A 26,467-nucleotide genomic window follows, 5' to 3' on the forward strand; every position below is an offset into this window, starting at 1 on the left:
CTCGCTTTTCAAGAACCGTTTGCCTGCGGCTTTTCTTCTTCACTTCGGATACTACATAATTTGGCGACGAGTGGAGTTGAATCAACACCAACAGAACAACGGAACCTACGCATGTACAAGTTTTTTCACCTGTCCTCGCAGCCGTTTCTTTTACTTGTTCCTGTAAGGTAATAATGTTTACGTTCGGAAGTGAAAGGCAAGTTTTTTCAGAGTACGTTTCCATCTGTGCATTGTGAATTCGGTGGAGACTCGTAAATATTTGCTTAAATAATTTAATTTGTTCAATCGACTTCCCCCAGCGCTGTTTATTTAAAGGCTCATATCTTGATTTATGGCAACGCGTATGTCTCGCTAGTGACTTGATTTATGGCAACGCGTATTTCTTGCTAGTGACACAGTTAATAAATTTTTACCGGCATTTTTCAATCTGAGCCCGTGCGCTTTATTCCTGCGTGACATAGCTACCATAGTTACCGTTGCTATACTTCCTCACTCCGTGCATTCTTGATCTGGGCCCGTGTGCCAGCTTCTTCGCAGCACAGTTGTCATAGTTACTGTCCAGATAGACTTCGAAAGAGTTTCTCTGTGCAAGCTTCGCGTTTAGAAGTCTTGCATCTCGCATTCTGCTTAATTTTCAAGAACTAATTTACAATTTACAATGGTCTGGTGAGTCTTTGAGATTTGCCTGCGGCTGGATAATTCTTCAGTGACAGTTGGAGTGTTACTGCGAGTTTTCAGTGATTCGCACACTTTAATTCAAGCATCTTATGGAAGATAATAGGACCGTATGCAGTTGAAGTGTTCCTGCGAGTTTTCAGTGATTCGCACACTTTATTTCAAGCATCTTAAGGAAAATTATAGGAGCGTTTGCAGTTGGGGTTTCTTTGCAAATTTTCAGTAATTCGTACACTGTTAGTTAAACTGTTGTTTTGTGAGTCAATTTTACGGTGACCCACACACCTTAAAGAAAGCAAACTGGAGTGTCTCTGCAAGTTCTCAGTTATTAGCTGTCCTTATTCAAACAAACGGTTGTGGTGCAAGTTAATTTCACGGTAACGCTCACATCCTAAATGCACTAATTCTACCTGGTTCTCCATGTTTTCAGCGATTCGCACACCTTAATGTAAGCAGTTCGTTAATTTTACCATGCAAACGGCAAATTTACCGGTGGCATTTTTACCTGAACCTGGCATTCCCACACTGAAATGGCACCACTGGTTTAAATCTTTTGAAAGTTATTTGGTATCGATTGATGGATCAAATTTTTCTGCTATTCGGAAGAAAGCGATTTTGTACAATTGCCTGGGAACAGAAGGACAAAGAATTTTTGACCACTTACCCCAAGTTATACCTTTGTCCACTGATCATTGGGATGTTTTCACGGAAGCTGTCAATAGGCTAGAAAATCATTTTAAAGACTATCTTAGCATCATTGTTGAGAGACACAAGTTTTTTACTCGGAAGCAACTTCAACATGAGTCGGTTGACAATTTTATAGCTGAGCTCAGGGTATTAGCTTCCACTTGTGAATTTATAGGCCCCTTAGATCAATACCTTAGGGATCAATTAGTAGTGAACTGTTTTGATATTAGAATGAAAGAAAAAAAATTATGTTGTAGGAACCCATCCCTGAATGTAACAATAGAAATAGCCAGAGGTATTGAGCGTTCTGTATTAGCTTCTAAAGAACTGAGTAAAACAAAAATGAACTTAGTAGAAAATGTGAACATGGTCTTCCCAAAATCCAAAACAATTGTGTCTGCTACATCAGAGTCTAAGAAAAGTAATACTAAGGGTTTACTTTGTTATAGGTGTGGCTCTAAGTCACATGTAGCCAATGCAGTTAATTGTCCTGCATTAGGGTAAGTATGTATGAAATGCAAGAAAACAGGCCATTTTGCATGAGTCTGTAAACAATCGCAAAAAGTCATGATGGTTGAGCAGCAACACTCCTCATGGCAGACAGAGGATAATGAAGTTGACCTTATGAAAAGGTGTGTTTTGATTGTTGATACTATGCATGACCGTAATACTAGTTGCAATCCTTCGAAAGATCCTGTGTGTGAAATCAAAATAGGTGATGCAGTGTTAGATGTTACAGTAGATTCTGGTTCACCCATAACCATTGTTTCGGATGTGAATTACCATTTGAATTGGAATGATCTCACCTTACTGCCGCCTGATATAAAAACTGTAGCATTTGATGGTCAATAAATAGATATGATGGGGTATTATGTTGAGAAGGTTTGTTACCAATATAAAACCATTAATACTAAAGTTTACGTGGCAAAGAGAGGGTACAACATTTTGGGGTGGACAGACCAAGGGCAGTTTGGAATGGTTCTCAGACCAGGTACAGACCAACCAATCACTTTGGTTGAGAAAATTGACTTGAAGTTAGATTCTCTTCAAGATGTTCTTGATAAACATTCAACTATTTTCAGAGACAGACTTGGTTTGGTAAAGGGGTATGAACATAAAATTGTTCTTAAACCTGGTGCTGTACCTGTGGTGCATAAAGTGCGGAATGTACCTTTGAGTATTAGAGGAAAGTTGAAAGATCACCTGTGTGAATTATGCGCAGAAAGGGTTATTGAGCCAGCTGATTCATCTCAATGGGTGTCTCCGATTGTAGTGGCGGTTAAGAAATCAGGAGACACGGAGATCAACAAGATCCCCGAAGAGCAACTCTTCTCCGCACTCGCCGCCAACCAACCCACCCTCACCACCGACCCCAACGACGCAGCCCTCAACCTCACAAACTGGATCTCCAACTGCGCAGACATCCTTGCTCCCCTCAAACGCACGCATCGACAGACCAACACCAAAAAACCTCTCTGGTTCTCTGACACCCTCAAAGAATCAAAGAAAACTTGTCGCGCCCTTGAGAAAGCCTGGCGCAAGGACCGCACCGCTGACAACATGACCGCCCTCAAGAACGCTACCCGCGAACACCACCACCTGATCCGCGCTGCCAAAAGGAACTTTTTCACCGACAGACTGGACAAAAACAGACACAACAGCAGAGAACTCTTCAGCATCGTCAAGGAGTTCTCCAACCCCAACGCCAACGCCGTCACACCCTCACAGCATCTGTGCGAATCCCTCGCCACTTTCTTCCATCGCAAGATTAGCGACCTCCACGACAGCTTCGGACACCAGACCCAACCATACACCACCGAACCGGCATCCACGGCCATCACCCTCAACAACTGGTCCCACATCAACACGGAAGAAACCAAATCCATCATGAACTCTATCCACTCCGGCGCCCCTTCGGACCCCTGCCCGCACTTCATCTTTAACAAAGCCGACGACATCATCGCCCCGCACCTCCAGACCGTCATCAACTCTTCTTTTTCTTCTGCTACCTTCCCCGAATGCTGGAAACACGCCGAAGTCAACGCCCTACTAAAGAAACCTACGGCTGACCCGAGCGACCTAAAAAACGTCCGCCCCATCTCTCTTCTGCCTTTCCCAGCCAAAGTAATAGAGAAGACCGTCAACAAACAGCGGACCACCTTCCTGGAAGACCACAACCTGCTCGACCCCTCACAAACCGGATTCCGAGCCAACCACAGCACTGAAACCGCCCTCATCTCAGTCACTGACGACATCAGAACCCTGATGGACAACGGTGAAACAGTCGCCCTCATTCTGCTCGACCTCTCGGCTGCCTTTGACACCGTCTGTCACCGCACCCTAATCACCCGCCTCCGCTCCACCGGGATCCAAGGCCAGGCCCTGGACTGGATCGCCTCCTTCCTCTCAAACCGTTCCCAAAGAGTTTACCTCCCTCCGTTTCGCTCAGAACCCACCGAGATCATCTGCGGCGTACCCCAAGGCTCATCACTCAGCCCGACACTCTTCAATGTCTACATGAGCCCCCTCGCCAACATCGTACGCAAGCACGACATCATCATCACCTCCTACGCCGACGACACCCAACTTATACTCTCCCTCACCAAGGACCCCGCCAGCGCCAAGACCAACCTACAAGAGGATATGAAGGACGTCGCAGATTGGATGAGGCTCAGCCGCCTAAAGCTGAACTCTGAAAAAACGGAAGTCCTCATCCTCGGCAACACCCCGTCCGCCTGGGACGACTCCTGGTGGCCCACGGCCCTCGGCACCGCACCGACCCCCACAGACCACGCCCGCAACCTCGGCTTCATCTTGGACCCTCTTCTCACCATGACCAAGCAAGTCAACGCCGTGTCCTCCGCCTGCTTCCTCACCCTCCGCATGCTCCGCAAGATCTTCCGCTGGATCCCCGCCGACACCAGAAAAACCGTGACCCACGCCCTCGTCACGAGCCGCCTGGACTACGGCAACACCCTCTACGCCGGGACCACAGCCAAACTCCAAAATCGCCTGCAACGCATTCAAAACGCCTCGGCCCGCCTCATCCTCGACATACCCCGCAGCAGCCACATCTCCGCACACCTGAGACACCTGCATTGGCTCCCTGTCAGCAAAAGGATCACCTTCCGACTTCTCACCCACGCACACAAAGCCCTCTACGACAAGGGACCGGAATACCTCAACAGACGCCTCAGCTTCTACGTCCCCACCCGCCTCCTCCGCTCCTCTGGCCTCGCACTCGCTGCTGTCCCTCGCATCCGCCGCTCCACGGCAGGTGGGAGATCTTTCTCCTTCCTGGTGGCCAAGACCTGGAACTCCCTCCCCACCACCCAGGACCACTCCGCTTTCCGGAGACTCCTAAAGACCTGGCTGTTCGAACAGCGATAACGCCCCCCTTTTTCCCCTAGCGCCTTGAGACCCGCACGGGTGAGTAGCGCGCTTTATAAATGTTAATGATTTGATTTGATTTGATTTGATTTGATTATGTGTGGACTTGAGGTCTTTGAACAAGAAGATTTTGGTAGATTGTTTCCCGTTGCCTAAATTTCAGAACTTGTTGGCGCAATTGGGGGGAATTAAAGTATTTTCCTCGATTGACCTAAAGTCCGCCTATCATCAGGTTGAGTTGAGTAAAGAATCTCGTAGTCTCATGACATTTCTTACACCGTTTGGCGCTTACCGGTTTCTGCAAATGCCGTTTGGTTTAGCGTCTGCAGCATCTGTATTCCAGAAACTTATGTATCAACTGTTTGGTGAGGAGCATGGTGTGTTGGAGTACCAGGATGATATTTTGATAGGTTCAGAGACAGTTCAGGAACATATACACAAACTTGACAAGGTTATTGGAATTTTGGAGGCTGATGGGATCACGGTAAGAAAAGAGAAGTGTCAATTTATGGTTTATTCAGTTGATTATTTAGGACACAGGATTTCGGCCCAAGGAATTTTACCCAAGAAGGATTTGTTAGATGCAATTGAAAATTCTCCGTCCCCTAAAGATAAAGACCAATTGAAATCATTTCTGGGTCTCTGTGAATATTACTCATGGTTTGTGCAGTACTTTGCTTATCAGACTGAACCTTTGAGGAAAATGTTGAGGAAAGGGGAGAAATTTCAGTGGCAAGAAGAGCAAATTCGAGCGTTTTCAATACTCAAAGATCTTATAATGAAGGCTCCTGCCCTTCAACCTTTCAGTGAGGGTGTACCTTCTATTATTACTGTGGATGCGAGCGGAATTGGCCTGGGAGCCGTTTTGAGTCAAATGGTGGAGGGTAGGGAGCATACCATCGCATTTGCGTCCAGGCGTCTCTCTAAGGCTGAGATGAATTACAGGACTATTGAGAGGGAGGCGTTGGCTTGTGTTTGGGGTGCTAACCATTTTTCAACATATGTGTGGGGGAGAGAATTTATTATAGTCACGGTTCACAAGCCTTTGGTTTATTTGTGGAATGATAAAGGGGGTGATTCGCCCGCCAGAGTTCCCCCCTCCAGAACACCGCTCCGCGGTCATAAGACCGCTGCGGTGATTCTGGGTTTTCCACTGGGCTGGCGGGCGACCGCCAAAAGGCCGCCCGCCAGCCCAGTGGAAAACAACCTTCCCACGAGGACGCCGGCTCTGAATGGAGCCGGCGGAGTGGGAAGGTGCGACGGGTGCAGTTGCACCCGTCGCGAATTTCACTGTCTGCAATGCAGACAGTGAAATTCAAAGTGGGGCCCTCTTACGGGGGCCCCTGCAGTGCCCATGCCATTGGCATGGGCACTGCAGGGGCCCCCAGGGGCCCCACGACAACCCATACCGCCATCCTGTTCCTGGCGGGCGAACCCCCGCCAGGAATCAAAAGGGCATCCCTTCTCATGGGCGAACAGGATGGCGGTATGGGCTGTCAGAATCCCCATGGCGGCGCAGCGAGCTGCGCCGCCATGGAGGATTCAAATGGGCAGCGGAAAACTGGCGGGAGACCGCCGGTTTTCCACTTCTGACCGCGGTCAAACCGCCGCGGTCAGAATGCCCAGCGGGGCACCGCCAGCCTGTTGGCAGTGCCCCCGTCATTTAATGACCCCAAAAGTTTTTAATAAAACCAGTCCTAGATTGACCAGGTTATTAGCTAAGTTATATGAATTCAACATGAAAATGAAACATATTTCTGGGGGAAATAACGGCAGGGCAGATTTTCTTTCAAGGTGTCCTGTTAGTGTTCCAATTGAGAATAAGCAAACTGAAGATGAAGATGTCGTAGTTGGTATGATTGATGGTATGTTTGTTTCGGGAGAGGTTATTTCTAGACAAGCTTGGAAGGAGGCTGTGGACAAGGATAATTCTCTTTTACTAATTAAACAGTATATTTGTGAGGGTTGGCCTGGAGGTAATCGCGTTCCTGAAGTGATGAGACCTTTTGACAAAGTCAAAGATGAGTTGAATGTGGAAGATGGTTTTGTTTTGAGGGGGGAGCGTCTAGTACCTTCTAGCGAATTAAGGTACAAATTAGTTCAATTGGCTCATGAGGGACATGTGGGAATTACCGGCACAAGGAAACGGTTGCGAATGTACTATTGGTGGCCGGGCATGGACTCGGAAGTGGAGGTAGCAGTTAGGAATTGCTGTGACTGTAGGGGGGCAGATAAGAGTTTGCATACAAGGGAGGTGCCGTTATGTCCTGTACCTTTTCCTGATAAACCCTGGCAAAAGCTTGGGTTGGATTTTATTGGTCCAATAGGGGGTATGAATGGAGGCAAGAGGTATGTGTTAGTTGCCGTAGATTATCATTCCAAATGGATTTCGTACAAATTTTTGAGAGAACCTAATACTACCAGTGTCATTGGATTCTTGAAAGAAATTTTTCATTGGGAGGGAATTCCCAAGTGTTTGGTTACGGATAACGGTGTACAGTTTGTATCGCAACAAATGATTGAATTTGTGAAGGGTCTTAATATTAAGCATCTTACTACTGCTTTATATAGTCCCCAGGATAATGGTCTGGTTGAGAGAGTAAACAGAATATTTAAGGAAACTATACAATTGGCCATTCGTGCATGGAAGAGTGTGCAGGATGTGGTGGCAGAAAGGATATACATCACATTCCTCTACAGGGGTTACTCCTTTTGTATTATTAAAGGGTAGACACTCTTGTAATGAACTGTCCCCTGAGTGGGTGGTACAACAAACCATGACAGGGGGTGCCACTCCTGGTATTAAACAGGTGAAGGATAGAGTGGAGAAATTGCAAGTTAAAAGTAAATTGAGATATCATAAGCTCAAAAGTTTGTGTGATATCCAATTTTGTGTAGGAGATAAAGTTAGAGTGAAGAGACCTCATGGGAAAAGAAGTGGGGAGTCAAATTTTTATCCTACCACTAAGGTCGTCAGAGTATCAAGGCATTCTGTCATGGTGGAAAATGGTAAGTGGTGGAACAAGAGGAGTGTGGTGAAGGTTTGTGAAGGGCAAGGAGTTTTGCCTGACATTCGACATTCAGGTGTGCGTGTCGGAGGCGATTTTAGTTTTGGTGGGGGTGTTGGTTATGCTCAGGAGGTAGGATCAGGTGAAAATATGCAGAGGAGCGGGACACAACATGAATATAGAAATTGGAGTATGCAAGGTGCAAGTGATCAGGAGGTGGGTTCAGGTGAAAATGCCCAGGGAAGCAGAGCGCAACATGGACGCAACAGTGGAAATCTGTGCATGGAATGTGCAAGTGAACCAAGTAATGCTGGATGTTTGGAAGGAGGCGGAAATTGGGAGGCAGAGGTTAATAGACCCAAAAGGATTATTGGTAAACCTAAATATCTAGGTCAATATGTTTTGTATTAAGGGATGTCCATGCGGCTCGTGGGAAACATCTTTGAGTTCATGTTCGATCAATGTAATGTAGATTTATATATTTTGTTCCAAGTTGGTGGGATTGTCGTTATATCTATGTCATCTGTTTTGTTGTATTGTTAAGGGGAAAGATGTGTTATGTTTAATTATTAGTATTATTTTAAGTGGCATGGCACCTTTATGGAAGGTTGCCTTCTATGTATTCTGGTGACCTCAGCAGCATTCCATCGGTGACAGTTGAGATGTCGATCCTCCTGTGCATGGCTGCTGAGGACGTTGGTGTTGACATGAGGAAATAAACCCCGCTTTTCAAGAAACGTTTGCCTGCGGTTTTTCTTCTTCACTTCGGTTTGTATGGGCTGTGTCACACACAATATTGGGTACAGCCTAAAGGCACTTGTGGATCCTAGTGGTTGAACCACAGCTCTGATGCCTGCTCTACCTGCCACCAAATGCATGCTAAGACAGTCAGTGGACTGGTGTCAGAATAACAGAGTTATGGCTCTTAATTCCTGTCTTTGAGCGGATGGAGAAGCAAACAGGAGAGGCCTCCACCACCAGTGAAAGACGCTGCTGCTGCAAATAAAACTCATTCTACTGTCCCTTCTCAAAGTCCATCTCTTTTTCCTTAACCAGGCAGATATTTTCCCGGGAGCGTCTTCATCCACAAACTTACCCTAACTTTTCCAGCTCCTATGTACATTCAAAGTAGACCCGGAAAGAGCTAGCCAGGGGTGGCTCCTCCATTTTAGCAGAAGAGCATTGCCCCCTCTCTTCCTCCCGCCCTCTCCCCCCTTGTCAGTCAGGCAGGCAGCATCAAATAAAATGATAATAAAACAACGTTATTATCATTTTATTTGTTGCTGTCTGTCTAAGAGCTTGGAATGTAGGGAGGGCAGGCCATAGGAAGGAGTGGTGAGCACTGTAAAGTGCACGTCTGTTTGGCTGGCCATCTCAGGCGGCCAAACAAACATGCTCACTTACATTTCTCCAACTTGGCTGTGTTGCACAGCCAGGCTGGAGAAATGGCACAGGCTCCCTGTGCCTGACCGAGCGCCAGACCAGTCCGCTCATGCCAATCCTGTCGCTGCTCCCATATTAGCTTTAGCATGACAGCAGCGTCTGGATTGGGAGCCTGTGGTGACTGCTGGGAAGAGAGGAAGCGACTGGCAGCAGGATCTGGAGCAGCACGGGACGGAGCAGCAGTGGCAGGTAAGTTTTTTAAAAATTTTGTTTTTCATTTTTATTCCCCACTGACCCCGGCAACCCCTGCCGATTGTCTAGGCTCCGCACGCACTCCGACCACCCTTGATTGGTGGTACCCACCACTGGAGCTAGCCTCCTTTAAAAGGCACTTATACAAGTATTTGTCATTTACCTCAGCTTCTAGGAAAGCTTTATTAGATACCACTTCTTGAAATGCATTGTTCGAGGCATGTATGACTGTATATACAGATGCTGTGCATACTACTGCCATCTAGTGTTGGGCCTAGAAGTGTGCAAGTTGTTTTTCTTCAAAGAAGTCTTTCGAGTCACACGGTTCGATGACTGACTTCTTCTCTTGTTTGTAATGTGCATGGGCATCAGCTCCATTGTTAGATTGTTTTCCTTCCGCCATTATGTTTAGACATGTTCTCCCACACTCCAGTTTGAGACCGTCATCTGTACTCTTTCAGTTTCCACAGTAAATTGAAGCCGTTTGTATTGTTTTTCAACCACTTTTCTATTTCCCAGTTGTATCAGGTCAACACCTCCAGCTGTGCTGGGATATCCTTGGATCGATCTCAGCCCGACTTGGGGCGTCGCTATCCATGAGTCATCTTCTTGAGACTCCGATTTGGTCCATGCCATGTCACAAGGGTGATGGAATGAACTATTTTTAAATATTGTCTTATGTGCCACTAAAAAAATATCCATGGATCAGCCTCCATCTGGTCTACAACCTTTGCCTTTCACATTAGCATAACAAGCTAGTTTGCAACACTTGCCACTCCTTCAGATAAAACAAAAACTCTCACAGAGGAGCAGTGAAGAACTGTAGGGAAATGCCCTTTTTTTTGAGTCACCACTCACTTTTTTCCCCACTGCTTCTGAGGTTTTTTGACTGAGGTGCACTGGGTTCCTGATAAACAGGTTGCCAGTGCTCCTTCCCTAGGAACAGGTAACATGGTGTACAATTGGCACACTTCTCTACTGGTGTAAGATTCATAATACATGGTACTCCTGGTACCTAGGGCATGGGTAGAGGAGAAGTTCCCTAAGGGCTGCAGCACATGTTGTACCACCCTCAGTGACCTCCCTAAAAAACGAGATGCATGAAGCTGCCATTGTAATCTGCGTGTCCTGCTGCAAGCCAGGCAAAAGCGTGACTTGGCACACCCAGTGTGGGCCATGTTACTATTACTACATCTTAATATATGTAAGTCACCCATACAGCAGGCCTGGGAGCCCTAATGCAGGGTGCATTATATTTGATGTTTGGAAATCTCTACTAGTCTCCACTAGCCTGCCACTATCAGACAGGTTTTTGACCCCATGGTGGTGAGTGCCCTCCAGTGCTTAAATTGAGCCGGTGGTTGCCGAAGGGGAGCACCGGCATTTAGTTTCTTGCATCCGGCATTTACTGCAAGAAAAAAACATATGAGAGGAAGACTCTGTTACAATTACTACATATTAATATGTGTAAGTCATCCATACAGTAGGCCTGGGAGCCCTAATGCAGGGTGCATTATATTTGATGTTTGGACATATCTACACTAGTAGATACCCCCCTGTGATGTCCAGCTCCATTTCTGAGCAGTGCAAGGGACAGAGAAGCCATCTTAATGTATGTGCTGGACACTCATCAACATAAGTGACCCAGTCACATAATGAATTCACTGAACCCTATGGTGTTTGGCATCAAACATCCAGGCTGATGCCAGGCTTGGATTTATTAAGACATGCACCCAGAGGGCTCCTTAGAGGGGCCCCATGAACCCAAATAGTTTCTTGGTGTAGTGGCTGACTAGCCTCAACTGGCCTGCCACTATCAGACAGGTTTTTGACCCCCTGGAGGTGAGTGGCCTCCAGTGCTTAATTTGAGCCGGTGGTTGCCGGAGGTGAGCACCGGCATTTATTGTCTTGCATCAGGCATTTACTGTGGGAAAAAGACAGATGGGAAAGACAGAGGAAGAGGAAGACCGTAAAGTGTCACTAAGAAAGAAAGCAGAAAGCTACAAGAGTGAGCTGAAGGGGCAGAGGGTGGCTGTAAATGGATTAAAGAGGCCCAATATGGCTTTAGCATTACTCTGCCTCAGTGTTCTGTGATCGCACATTTAATTGCAGCAAACTCATGTTTCAGAGGAGAGCTTTGGGCACCAGCACATTTTTATTTACAAATTAAGCACTGGAGCCTGTACTGTAAAAGGTCAGAAACGAAGCCTGCTCCGGAGAGGGGTGTTGTCACCAACTCCAGAAGGACTCCCCCAAGGTTTATAGATTGGTTGTCTGGAGGTGGTAGGCTGGATAGGACCAGTCAGCAACCATGCCAGGGTAGTTATCTTTTGCAGAGGGCACCTCCAAGGTGACCCCTGGGGTACATTTAGGGATAAATCCAATACTGGCACCAGTTTGGATTAATCATTCTGAATTGTTTGATACCAAACAACCCAGGGTTCAGAGTGCCATCATGTATTTGGGAAATTCGTGTTGACCAGTGTCCAGCACATATATTAAAATGGCTGCTCTGTTCACTCACTATGTTCCAGGTTTGGGAAGGACACAGTGTGGGTATAATGCTCATGCAGCTATGCCCTCACATATAATATGGTGCACCCTGCCTTAGGGGTGGAAGGCCTGCTATCCCTAGTTTATGCAGCGTATGGTGGACATGGCACAAAGGCAGTGTGCCATGTTGGGTTTGTGTTTTAGGCTTGCACTAGGACACCCAGCCTGCAGTGGCAGTGCTGGGATCATCTGGATGCATGACCCTAGAGGGTGGCACAGTCAGTGCTGCTGCCCTCAGGGGCCTCCCCTTAGTACCCTATGCCCTGGATACCTAAGTACTTTTTACTAGGGACTTATAGTGGTAGCTAAGGGTGTATCCAATCGTGCCAAGGCATCACACCAGTTTTAGGAAAGAGCTCTGGCCCAGGGAACCTGGTTAGCAGGGGCCCCGGGCACTACTATTTCTAGGCTACATCATATACCAGGCAAAAAGTGGGAGGCCTTTTTTCACACTCACCCCATTTCATTCCACTCCCCCTCCAATCCACCCTACTCCAGTCCACCCCACTCTAATCCACCCCACTCTACCTCAGTGCAATCCACCCAACCCATCTCAGTTCAGTCAACACCAATCCAGTTCCACTCCAATCTACCCAAGTCCAATCCAACCCCTGCAATCCAATCCACCCACCCCAATCCTCCCCACTCCAATGCAATCCACCCCACTCCAATACAATCCACTCCATTCTAAACCATCCCTCGCCAATCTAATCCACTCCTCTCCAATCTCCCACTCCACTCAATCCATCCCACTCTACCCCAATCCAATCCACCTCACTCCAGTCCAATCCACCCTACTATCTCAATACACTCCTACCTATTCCACCCCACTTCACTCTGCGACACTCTGCCTCTGAACTCTACTCAACTCTGACACTCCACTCTACAGCACTCTACTACCACCCTCCACTCCCACCCTCCATTCTGACACTACACACCACTAACTTTTAGCCATGCCGAACAGCAGCTGCACTAGTGCACACACAACATGGCAACCCACATTGCCGAAGCCAATAGCTCTTGTGTAGGCCAGACCTATTGGCTTTGCCAGTGCTTGTTGAGAATTCTTATTTAAAATTTTAGCCTAGGTGGTTTATAAAATTTACAGAAATATAAAAAAAAAAATCCTTTGATCGAATGACGGAGGATCACTTGTCCCTTATCTGCAAAGAAGTTACGTCTCTCTTGGCCATAGAACCCAAAGACAGAGTTCCCGTGCCAGAAGTAGGTCATGGTTGCTATTCCCACTAATTTATGGTACCCAAAAAGGACAAGGGCCTCCGCCCTATCTTAGACTTTCGGTCCCTCAATCTCTACCTCAAGAAGGAGAAGTTCAAGTTCTATCTGCCATGGACTCAGGAGATTGGATGGTAGCATTGGACTTGCAGTATGCTTATTTCCATATTCCCATCCTGCCTGCCCACAGAGGTTACTTGCGGTTCACAGTGAACCATGGGAGCTTTCAGTTCACGGTGCTCCCCTTTGGCCTTATCAGCACTCCTCAAGTGTTCACCAAGGTGATGGCAGTGGTTGCACCTCATCTGCGCAGATAAGGGGTTTCAGTTTTCTCCTATCTCAACGACTGGCCATTGAAGGCAGGCTCACCCCAGGCTGTCGTATTCCACCTCCAGATTATGGCGGACCTCCTGCATTCGCTGTGGTTCCCTAGAAGCGTGCTGAAGTCACACCTAACTCCGTCAGACACTCCCTTTAATCAGAGCTGTTTTGGACACATTGCAGTTCCAAGCTTATCCTCCCGAGCGGCGAATCCAGAATATTCGGACTCTATCCTGGATTTCGGTGAGAATGACTGAGGCTGCTGGGCCTCATGGCCTCTTGCATCCTGCTGGTAAAACATGCCAGATGGCATATGCAGGCTCTGCAGTTGGGCCTGAAGTTCCAGTGGGTGCAGCATCGGGGAAATCTTTCCGACATGGTCCAGATCTCAGAGCAAACTGCACAAGATCTGCAGTAGTGGTTAACGAACCACGATTGGGTTAGAGGCAGATCCACAACCAACTCTTCCCCAACCAGATATGACAGTTGTGAAATGTCACTCCTGGGATAGGGTGGCCATCTGGGAGAGATGGAGATCAGAGGCATCTGGTTTCCATCAGAATCAGGACTCCACATCAATCTGATAGAGCTCCGTGTGAACCAGCTAGCATTGAAGGTATTTCTTCCCTCTATCAAGGGAAAGATGGTGCAGCTGTTCATGGACAACACCACTGCCATGTGGTAATGCAACAAACAGGGTGGGGTCATGGATCCTTTAAGAGGTGCTGCACCTCTGGATGTGGCTGAAACAGCAGGGCATATCCCTGGTGGTTCAACATCTGGCGGGCCCTCTGAATGCCAGAGCACACAAACTCAGCCGAAAATGCCTAGCGGATCATGAATGGCGTCTGCATCCAGAAGAGGCGCAAGTTCTCTTTCAGCAGTGGGGAGAGTCTTGGTTAGATCTATTTGCCTCCGCAGAGAACATGCAATATCAGCACTGTTACACGTTGGAGTTTCCAAGGCCGCAATCGCTCCGAGATGCTTTTCATCTCAAGTGGGACTCGGGCATCCTGTATGCCTTTCCACCCAAACCACTTCTGCCCAGAGTTGTCAAGAAGATTAAGAACGACTGGGCCCAAGTAATCCTTGTGGCTCCAGACTGGGCATAGAGAGTCTGGTATCCCGAGCTACTGAGCATGTCCATCAATCCTCCAATCATACTGCCCCTCCAGTAGGATCTTTTGTCAATGCAACAGGGGAGTGTGCTATACCAGAACCTGTCCAGTCTCCGCCTCCTCATGTAGAGATTGAACTGCAGCAGTTGGCAGCTTTTGAGATTCCTCCCAAATCTGTAACGTAATCTTGGCAGGCAGGCATCCTTCCACCACAACGGTGTACGCCTGTCGTTGGAAGAAATTTGTGGCATGGTGCACAGACAAGTTTGTTGACCCCCTCTCTGTCCCTCTGTAAGGAAATGCCTCCTTGGCATGGTTACCCCCTGACTTTTTGCCTTTTGCTGATGCCAGTTACAATTGAAAGTGTGCTGGGGCTCTGCTAACCAGGCTCCAGCACAAGTGTTCTTTCCCTAAACTGTACCTTTGCTCCCCCAATTGGCACAGCCCTGGCACTCAGATAAGTCCCTTGTAACTGGTACCCCTGTTACCAAGGGCCCTGATGCCAGGGAAGGTCTCTAAGGGCTGCAGCATGTCTTATGCCACCCTGGGGACCCCCTCACCCAGCACATGCACACTGCTTCACAGCTTGTGTGTGCTGGTGGGGAGAAAATGACTAAGTCGACATGGCACTCCCCTCAGAGTGCCATGCCCACCTCACACTGCCTGTGGCATAGGTAAGTCACCCCTCTAGCAGGCCTTACAGCCCTAAGGCAGGGTGCACTATACCACAGGTGAGGGCATATGTGCATGAGCACTATGCCCCTACAGTGTCTAAGCAAAACCTTAGACATTGTAAGTGCAGGGTAGCCATAAGAGTATATGGTCTGGGAGTTTGTCAAACACGCAAAGAAGCAACTTTCAAAGACTGCACGTTTCCCGCCGGAAGCGTGAGACTTCACACACTGCACCTGATGCCCCCGGCTCGAGATCCAGAGAACAAACACCACAGGGAGGACTCCCCGGCAACTGCAAGCCTGTGAGTAACCTGAGACGACCGCACTGAGCCCCCACAGGGACGCCTGCAGAGAGAATCTAGAGGCTCCCCCCTGACCACGACTGCCTGTAACAAGGGACCCGACGCCTGGAACCAACACTGCACCGGCAGCCCCCAGGACCTGAAGGAACCGAACCTCAGCGCAGGAGTGACCCCCAGGCAACCCTCTGCCTTGCCCAGGTGGTGGCTGTCCCGAGAAGCCCCCCGTGCCTGCCTGCACCGCTACAGTGACCCCCGGGTCCCTCTATTGTTTCCTACCTGAAACCAGGCGCCTGCTTTGCACACTGCACCTGTCCGCCCCTATGCCGCTGAGGGTGTGTTTTGTGTGCCTACTTGTGTCCTTACACCCCCCCCCCCCCCCCCCCAGTGCTCTACAAACCCCCCTGGTCTGCCCCCGAGGACGCAAGTACTTACCTGCTGGCAGACTGGAACCGGAGCACCCCTGTTCTCCATAGTCGCCTATGTGTTTTGGGCACCTCTTTGACCTCTTCACCTCACCGGCCCTGAGCTGCTGGTGTGGTAACTTTGGGGTTGCCTTGAACACCCAACGGTGGGCTGCATATGCCCCAGGACTAAGACTTGTAAGTGTTTTACTTACCTCCTAATCTAACCTTTACTTTCCTCCCTCAGGAACTGTTGATTTTTGCAGTGTCCACTTTGAAAAATAGCTTATTGCCATTTTTATTAAGAGTGTACATGATATTGCTTTTATTCAAAGTTCCTAAAGTATCTAAGTGAAGTACCTTGCATTTAAAGTGTTTAATGTAGATCTTGAACCTGTGGTTCTTAAAATAAACTAAGAAAATATATTTTTCAATATAAAAACCTATTGGCCTGGAGTAAGTCTTTGAGTGTGTGTTCCTCATTTATTGCCTACCAGTTAGAGTAGTGTTCTTTACCAAGGGAGGATTTGGGTCCATGTCCTCCAGTTTAAGCTCCCACAGCACAGAATAAAGGCATTTCATACAGGAAGTTATCCCGCTTGGACCCTCCCGTCCTTTTGGATGCATTTTCTCATTTATTGCCTGTGTGTGTACAACAAATGCTTAACACTACCCTCTGATAAGCCTACTGCTCGACCACACTACCACAAAATAGAGCATTAGAATTATCTACTTTTGCCGCTATCTTACCTCTAAGGGGAACCCTTGGACTCTGTGCACACTATTTCTTACTTTGAAATAGTATATACAGAGCCAACTTCCTACACAGACCCTTTGTGTCTTCACCACCACCCTACCCCTCAGGGTTTGTTACTCAAACTGCTTTGGGCGTTCTTGCTCTGAAAACAGGTTCCACCTACCCCACTGGACAGGGACTCTCGGCAGCTGGATGCTGCTGGCAGGCGTATTTTCGCCTCTTCTAGTGGTGTTCTTCATTCCATCAACACTTTCTGTGTGTTGGCCCTCTTTTCCCATGCTCTTTGGGACTCTGTGGAACGTTTACTCCCATCGCTTTCTGATGACGTTCGCCCTGATCTGACGTCTTTGATCCGAGATGGTCAACAGGCTGCTCGCCTTGCAGTTCGCTCCAGTATGGATTCTACCGATTCCACTGGACGGATCATGTCTGCTTCTGTTGCCGTACGTCGCAGGGCTTGGTTAGTGGCTTTTAATTTATTATCTCCAGTGAGGAACGCTCTCCTTGATATGCCATTTGATGGCAAGTCGCTTTTTGGGGTGCAAGCTGATTCTGCCTTGTGTCGTTTCCGTGATTCCCATGGTGGGGACTAGTGTCCTTCCTTTTCTGTCGCACGTCCTCGTATTTTGCGACTTTCTGGGAACTGTCATGTTTATCTCAAGTGTGAGCATTCCTACCCCTTGTCCATTGTGCTGGCGTTTGTTCCATTAGTTGAATCGTTTCTGACTCATATTTTGGTTGCACTTTTGTCCTCCACCTTGGATCTTGTTGTGCTTCCTTTGGTGCGCACAGACCGTTTGTTTTCTGCTGTGGTTCCGGAGCATATCTTGTGCCTTGGCTGGTACAGCCTCCCTTGTTCACGGGGTTGCTTCTGCAGCCATAACAGTATGGTCCTCTGTGATTTCTTGGTGAGTTTCAACTCTCCCTTTTGTTTACCTTAGACGAGGCTTCGCCATGATTGGTGTGTCTCTACTTTTGAGACAGGCAGAGTGCCCTTTTCTCATTTGGCCTGATCCTTGGCGGAAAGTTTGCCTTTCCTTGGTATTTTTCTACCACAGTTTGTGGGTTTCTTTCTCTTGGGCGTCCCTGCCCCATTGTCTCCCCTTTCATTTACCCTGGGCATTTTACCCTCTGTTGCTAAGAGATTGGGTTGAGCATTCTCTCTTTGAGCTTTTGGTAATGGATGCTGCTTTATGTATTTCTCTTGTTTTATTCCCCGTGTGGACATCTATTTTTGTACTACTTTAGGAGCCAATTCTTGCCTACTTTTGGTAGGTTATTTACCTTTGGATCCCTTCCTAGAAAGGTTTATTTTCCATATTCTATATTCTGTTTTTCCTGTGCTACAGGCTCATATTATGCTTGCTGCAGGTTCCACTCCCTGTCTTTTGGGATCAGGGTAATATGGCTCGGTGGCAAGGTCATCTGCCTCTAGTGGTACACGCTCCCCCGGACAGGGGTTCACTTCCCGCCACTGCTATCAGGTGCTGCAGGACTTTGGTGTTCGCTGTTGCTTACGTTTCTTTCCGGTCCATTTCGCTCTTACTCACTGATTGTGCTTTCTGCCTTTCAGGGCTCTGGCTCCCTGTTTCATCCAGGAGCCGTAACTCCGGAGTTACGTCTTGTGCCTTTGGTGTCATGGACACCTATACAGCAAATGTTCATATCCCTTCTGTGGCATCAAGATGCCTTTGGGTTACCTTTACGAGGGGTCAAGATATCTGGCATTTTGAATTTATACTGTAGCACTGTACTGATACTCTACTCTTCTATATGTTTTTTTTCCTCTATCCCCATCCTATGCTAGGCCCTCACTGTGCTATTGTTTGCAAATTCTTACTTTGTTTTCCACAGGATGTTGTGGTTCTTTTCCCGTGCTCCCTCTGCTTGAGGCAGTGTGGTTCTTCTTTTTCGCCTTCACAGTGGTATCGTTAATTCTTGGATTTCGTTCCTGGTGATGCTTTCTCTTTCACACCCCCCCCCCCCCCCACCCTCCCTAACACACACACACACACACACCCCTTCACTACTTCACTAGGTGGGGTATGGTGGTACTTGCACTACTGTCTTCCGCTGGGTTTCCGCTTTGCTTGGTGCCCTTTTAGTCCCTGGCCTGCATTGTTCGTTGTGATGTCCTTGGAGGTATCATACCTTTTGGGTCCTGTTGTCGGTATTCCTACCATTGGTTGGTATTCAGCGGAACACATGAGTTGGTCTCCTTCTGGGCATGCTTCTAAGGTTTCTTCCCTAGTGGTTTTGACTATTTGGTCATTATTACTTGCCATCCCCCCTCTTGATTTTTCCACCACCCTCTGCCCTTCTGCCTCCGCGATGGATCTGTTTTTTTTCTTACTGCTGGTGTTCTTGACACCTTGCATGTTTCTTATCTTTTTTCCTTGGCATAGGCTGTGTTTGTCTTCCACTGTCTTTTTCCGTCCTTCGGGACCTGTTGCCAGACCCTCACTCTTTTTGACCATTTGTCCCTTCACGGGTCTCAGGTGCCATATTTTCCCCCCCTTCATATTCCATGGGGGATGCCATAAATTGGTGTCTTTGTAATTTTAAGGAGCTCTAGTTTGGTGGCTAGATCTACTGTTTTGGTGTAGCAGGCTATCCCTCTCCAGGGGTTCACATCTCGCCACAGCTCTTACATTTTAATATGTTCCTTCCGTTGTACTCTGTGCTTCCTACTGCACAGTTCTTTGCCTTGCTTATTCTGCCTCCAATTTCCCTGTCAGCTGGTTTTCTGGCCTCCATTTTTGCTCAGAGTTCATACTGGAACATCTGCTCCTTTTACCTTGTCGTTCCGGTACTCCTTCAGTGCTCTCTCTCTCATTACCCTGCCTTGTGTATGTCTATACACTTTGCACTTGCGCAAGCCCTTCCTGGTCTTTCCCAATTTCTTGTCCGTTTTGGGCCTGGTGCTGTTTCTCTGCGTCTTATGAGCCCACCATCTGGTCTTCATTTGCTTCTCTGACTGGAGTTTGTTCTCCTTCTGCCTGTGAATTTGTTGTATGTCACAGTTATTCTAGTCTTTCTACTTTGACTCGTTTACATGTTTATTTCACATGTGTGTGTTATTCTGGTGTCCCTTACAAGGTTTCCTTTCCTCATCCTGCTGGTTAGTTCTCAGTGTACCTCCCCTCCGGGGGTGGTTGCTGCCTAGCCTCCGTTGAGGTTTTTCCTTACCAGCCCTACCTTAGCTTTTCCCCAGTGGAAAAGCAGTTCACTTGTCTAGTATGAGTCATTTCTGTTTTTCTCTCACCACTCTGTCTCGAGCCTGGTTCTTCTGTGTTACCGGGTTGTTCTTGTGAGACTGGTGTGGTCCGTTCGTGTCCCTCCCCCACAGGTTGTGATTGCTCGGTATCTTATTCTGAGATAAGGAATCTGCGGCTAGTTGTCTCTGCCAGATGAACAAGTTACTTACCTTCGGTAACGCCTTATCTGGTAGAGACACAGACTAGCCACAGATTCCTTATCGACCCACCCATCCTCCCCACTTGCGAACTGTGTACTCTTTAGTCTCGCTTTGGGTGTTTTGCTGTTCTGCTATGTCTCATGACATCTCTTTATCTTCTGGTTGGCATATACACTTTTGCACTGTGTTTCTATTCCATTGGCAGTTTCTCTGTGGCTCTGCGTTGGTCTGCGGCACTGAAGAAACTGGCGTAGTAGGAGGGAGTGTATGGACTCCGCTGATGTCATGTCTGGGGACGGCGACTCTGCGGATTCGCTCGATGCCCTCTACCGACCCGCAGAGGTACTGCTGAAGAAAAGTTTCTGGATCCAGTCTGACGCATGGGGGAAAATTCTAAGATAATGAATCTGCGGCTAGTCTGTGTCTCTACAAGATAAGGCATTACCGAAGGTAAGTAACTTATTCTTTTAGTAGTACTTTGAACTGTGTAAGTCTTTCAGTCTAAACAATATCCAGGTGCATTGTGGTTTGCATCAGTGAGTGACCCGAAACAGCCCACAAAACTATCCCAGAAGAAGTTATTGCACATTCAACAAGGGTCAGGCTGTTGCTTGTTCTTTATTTTGGGTGGGGTGCCTTGACAAGGTATTTGTGGAGTGATCACTTGTTCTTCTCTCCATATGTTTGTTGAATATTAGTGTATTGACTTGGATGGTAGGGGAGAAGCATTGATTGCAAAATCAGTAGTTCAGAACATTAAAAAAATATATTTTGGGTTATATAGGATGCAAACTTGTTATGTAGGGCTACAGAACCTTTAAAAGAAAAATAATCTGCAGTGAACATAGTATCTTTCATAAGAGCAAGTGATGCACCTTTTGTAACTTAAGTTCTGTAGGACTGATTTGTTCCTTTTGCAGTTTTCCTCTTAGCTGCCTCCCCTCAGCCTTTATATCGCTGAGAGCCTGCTTGGCTAGAAAATTGTAGGTATTGAAGGGTTGTGGTAGGTAAACTCCATTAACATAGTCATCCTCACAGTTTCGGGATATTGCAGAATGTTATTACAGAACCCTGAGACACAAGTCACACCACCTGGGCTGGCATTGTAACTGCATGCAGAAAGCTGTCTAGGGTCTCAGCTTGCAGTTGGAAAGTTCTAAAAATAATTTGCAGTTATCAGAGGACTTTAGTGAGAGTTGGGTGGATGTGCCGAAAACTGGATATGCCATTTATCATATTAGGAGTGCATCCGGCAGACTGGACATACAAAACTTTTTTGGCTGATGTACAGATCTGCCAGACTCTTAATAAGGCCCATAGTATGTATGTTAACAATGTTAATGAAAGTGAGTAGCCTAGACACTGATAATTTGGTCAATAATCTTATGCCTTGTATTTTTTTCTTTGTTTCTGAAGTGCTGAACTTTCCATCTTTATAAAAGAGACTCGAGTTAAGAATGGATCCAGTTTTTCGGGCTTAAATTCCAATGAGATTGTCAGCAAAGTGACCGAATTTATATTGGATTATCAAAGTAAGCCATCACCACAGAAGGAAATGGTATGTCATTTCTTTATTGCTAACAAAAGTTTGTATCAAAAGCCTTGAGATTTATTTTTAAAGCGCAATTAGCAAGTTTTTTTTAATTTTCCTAGTGTAAGTAAAATAAAAAATTAAGTTGCCTAAATATGTAGTAAGGAAAACACTGCCAGTGAAAAGCCACCACTGTTATGAATGATTTCCACCCAATAACTGTGCACCGTATTTTGGCTAAAGCTGCGAAGATTTGCCTTAATAAACATCTAAGTAAATACTAATCTGATAGAGACTTCTAGTTGCGGATTCCTTACCTTGTGAATTTTCCCCAGGCGTCAGACTAGCTCTGGAGATTTTTCTCGAGCAATACCCCTATGGGCCGTTAAGTGGCATTGATCGGTTCCAGGTCTGTCATCATCTGTACTGGATATGAGATTGCGTGTCCTATATAGGAGCCACCCAGGCGCGCTGACGTCAGTTGTTTTCTTTTCGCATCAGCCAGCGTTGATCCGAAGAGAGCTACCCCTCAGTCAATTTTTGACTGTCCGTTACAGACTTTTTGTTGAAGTTTTTTCGAGTTGTAGAACTCCTGGTGCATTGCGAATTTCCTCTAGGAAGACTGACTTTCAGCCCTGTGGGTCCTGTCATCGGGTGCTGTCGGTGACAGGTCCGCACCTCATGTGCCTTTGTTCGTCTAGAGCACAACCTTGACCTGAAGTCGTGCTCCAAGTGCCGAGCTATAAATCCAAAAACTTTGAGAAAGTGGTCCCTAAAGGCTGATTGAGGCCCAGTGCTCAGCTCTGCGTAAGTCCCGATCTTGGTCAAGAGGGATCGGTCACAGAGCCCCCCCTATTCTTCGTCCCACTCCAGGTTCTTGGGACATTTGGGTAATTTGAGACATAGAAGTCCAAGAAGGCAAAACATATTTCGGCTTCACCCCCTCCATCGGCCAACGAGACGAGGGAGCACTGTCGATCGAGGCCTCCGTCTGCGGAGCCTGTGTGTGGGCTGACTTTGTGAGTCTCTGGGTGCCGGAGCGACCCCTGCTCATCTTAAAAGTTTATGAGGTCATGTGCCTCATTTTTGGGGAGTCCATTTCCACACCAGTGGCTTTGGCCTCGGTTGCAAGGGGCACCCATGGATCCATCCCTGGACCCGAATCAGCGCTGGTCGTACCACTCCGACCTTTGCCGGTTACGACGTGGACCTTCCTGGAGCTGCCCGTACTCCCGGGTCGCACCTCCCCCATCTTCATTGCCAACTCTGACATAGAGCCGGATGGGCATTTTACGACGCTGACTCCAGCGCCCAGAGGAGCCTTGCTCCCTGTGTCCGATCCTGAGCCTTACTACTATGGTCTAGGTTACGGTGAGGAAGGGGTTGCTGGACCCTTTTGAATACCAGCTGCAAGACACCATGGACTGGCGTACGGATGTGGGTGAAGCCAGTGTACTGGATATCTCCCCAGAAACTGCTATGCTCTTTCCCTCTACTGTGTCTACGGAGGAGGGAGCTTCATATTCAGTGGTAGTGCGGAGAGCAACCGAGGTCCTGGACCTGGAGCTGCCTTCGGTGGCAGTTAGGACTAACCTCCTGACAGGTGTTTCAGATCAGGGCTTTATCCTCTGAACCCCTGCTCCCCTTTAATGAAGCCCTCACAGATGTCCCTCTGGGTACCTTGTCCAAACCTAGTGCAGGGGCACCTCTGAACAGGACTATTGCCCGCCATCGCCCAGTACAGGGTGATCCACCTTTCCTCACGCAACACCACACCTCTGAGAGCTTGGTCATCCAAGCCTCCACTTCCCAGGGCATTCTTCCTTAAGCACCCAAGGATGGGAAATTCAAGAGGCTGGACACACTTGGGAAGAAGATGTTTTCTTCCCCCAGCCTGGCGTTACGGTCTGTGAACACCGCATGTCTTTTGAGCCGTTTTTCCCACACACTGTGGGATACGGTTGCTTAAGTGCTTCCACAGGTCCCGAAGGTGGACCGGGCTATACTTTGCCAAGCAGTTTGCTGAAGGGAGAGACGCCACAAAGATCATAATCCGATGTGGACTGTACACAAACGACTCACTGGACAGAGTGGTTGCTTCAAAAGTGGCTTTGAGGCACCACGCTTGGTTGAGAATGTTCAGCTTTTCGGGGGATGTCCAAGCTAATTTTATCGCCATGCCCTTTAATGGCACTTGTCTCTTTGGACAGAAAGCAGGCTCAGCGCTCAAACAATTAAAGGATTCTCATGCTCCAGCCAGGTCCTTGGGCCTCGCATCGGCCCCCCACCCCCCTCAGTCTGCCTTTCGCCCCTTTTGTGGCTACTGAAGGGGTGCCCAACTACATCCGTCCCCCTTCAGCCACCGTACTGCCCACGCTGCCCAGCATATGCGTGGCTGAGGATGTGGGATCCACCATCCTCATGGATCAGGGAGCCAGCGGTCTGGCAGGTCCACTGCGCTTCACACCCCACACCCCCCTACGCAGCTGCCACCAAACCTTCCTAGTCTGACACTTCCCCATCACGTCCCCAAGAGGAAGTTATGTCTCTCTTGGCCAAGGGAGACATAGAGAGAGTGTCCCTGTGCCAGGAGTAGGTCTTGGATGTTATTCCTGCTACTTTCTGGTGCTCAGAAAAGACAAGGGCCTCCTCCCTATCATAGACCTTCAAGTCCTCAATCTCTTTCTCAAAAAGGAGAAGTTAAAAATGCTCACTCTGGCTTAGGTTCTATCTGTCCTGGACCCAGGAGACTGGATGGTAGCATTGGACTTGCAGGAAACGTAATTCCATATTCCCGTCCTGCCTGACGTTACTTACGGTTCATGGTAGGCCACGAGCATTTTCAGGTCACCATGCTACCCATTGGCCTTAACAGTGCCCCATGGGTGTTCACCAAGGTGATGAGGTGGTGGCAGCTCATCTTTCTTGAATGGGAGTTACTGTCTGACTACTGTGGTATTGCAAGAGACATTCCTCCTGGATAAACGTCATCTGTTAGCCTCAGCTACCCCTAGAGAGCTTTACTATCTGGACACCTCAACAATATCACTAAAGGTTGCCTGGACTCAGTATAGGGTGCCACACCATAGGTGTACAACATAAAGTAAGCCAGCCTTCTACAGGGAGAGCCTTGGCTAGATCTGTTCTCCTCTGCACAGAATGCGCAGTTAGCAGTATTGCACGTTGGAGTTCTTAAGGTGGTAATCGATTGCCGATGCTTTTCGTCTCGAGTGGAACTCAGGCCTCCTGTAAGTCTTTCTCCCATACCACTTCTGCACAGAATTCGGAAGAAGTTCAAGAACAACCGAGCCCCAGTAATGCTTGTGGCTCTTGTTTGGACATGAAGAGACTGGTATCCCAAGCTATTGAGAATGGCCATCAATCCTCCGATCAGACTGCCACTTTGGGAGGACCTTCTGAAGCAGCAGGGGAGGGTTCTCCACCTGAACCTGTCCAGCTTCCGTCTTCTTGCGTGGAGATCTAACAGCAGCAGATAACAGCTTTTGAACTTCCGCCTAAAGTCCGTAAAGTTATCTTGGCAGCATGGCAACTCTTTACAATACGCCTGTGAAGAAATTTGTGGCATGGTGCACAGACAAGTCTGTGGACCCCCTCTCTGCCCCTCTCTCTGAGGTCCTGTTGTTTATCCTTTCTCTGGGTCAGTAAGGCTCTGCTGTGGGCACTCTCAGAGATTACTTATGTGCTGTCTCTGCTTTTTTGAGGTTGCCTGTTCAACCTTCTTTGTTTAAGTCTCCTTTTGTTAATAGTTTCCTTATAGGTCTTACCCACATGTTTCCTCCGTCCCCGTTCATTATGTCCTAATGGGATTTGAATTTGATTCTGACATTCCTAATGTGTGCTCCTTTTGGACCTCTTCAAACATGTCCCCTTAGGCTTCTAACATTAAAAACAGCCTTCCTTCTGCCATTGACTCTTCCTCAGGGTGAGTGATCTGCAGGCATTGTCAACCAAACCACCCTACCTTTCCATCTATCCTGACAAAGTGGGGCTAGGGCTTCCTTTTTGCCAAAAGTGATTGCACCATTTCATGTACACCAATCTATCACCTTGCCTACTTTTTACGCACCTCCACATTCTTCTAAGGAAGAGGAGAGACTCCTCTGCCTGTACTTAAAAAGAGTGTTGGTGTTCTACCTTGATCGTACAAAACAGTTCAGAATGGATGATCAACTCTTTGTCAGTTATGTGGGTGTGAAGAAAAATTGGCACTGCAGAAGCAGACCATTTCCTGATAGTTGTTTTCTCTATTAAAATCTGCTACGCACTGGTTAAGTAGCAACCACCTGAAGGTTTGCGTGTCATTCTTCTAGAGAAACAGCTGCAAACGCTGCGTTAGCACACGGAGTTCCAGTGTAGGAGGCTGGCTGGGCTTATAGTGGGTACATGATGGTACTTACACCTTGTGCCAGGTCCAGTTATCCCTTATTAGTATATTAGTAGTGTTCTAGCAGCTTAGGCAGCTATAGCAGAGCAGCTTAGGCTGAACTAGGAGACATGAGAGCTCCTACCATACCACTTATATCATATAGGTACTATATCATAAGAAACACAATACTCAGGGTTACTAAAAATAAAGGTACTTTATTTTAGTGACAAAGTGCCAAAAATATCTCAAAGGATATACTCCCTTAGGAGGTAAGTAAAATACACAAAATATACACACAAACCAAAATCAGGTAAGTAAAATAGTCAGAAAGGAGTGCAAACACTGTAGAATACAATAGGATCCAATAGGCCTAG

General features: G+C 47.5%; 1 protein-coding gene across 4 annotated transcripts in view; it reads left to right on the forward strand.

Moving 5' to 3' along the window:
• The window catches only part of LOC138248711 (E3 ubiquitin-protein ligase TTC3-like), a 1,399,506-nt gene that overhangs the window by 1,267,947 nt on the left and 105,092 nt on the right, over positions 1–26,467 (forward strand). For all 4 annotated transcript variants that reach the window (XM_069202543.1, XM_069202544.1, XM_069202547.1 and 1 more), the window contains one exon: positions 21,592–21,733. In XM_069202543.1, coding sequence (XP_069058644.1) covers positions 21,592–21,733 — 142 coding nt within the window. The remainder of the gene's footprint in view (positions 1–21,591; positions 21,734–26,467) is intronic.

This window comes from Pleurodeles waltl, chromosome 8 (genome assembly GCF_031143425.1).
Source record: "Pleurodeles waltl isolate 20211129_DDA chromosome 8, aPleWal1.hap1.20221129, whole genome shotgun sequence".
NCBI lineage: Eukaryota > Metazoa > Chordata > Amphibia > Caudata > Salamandridae > Pleurodeles > Pleurodeles waltl.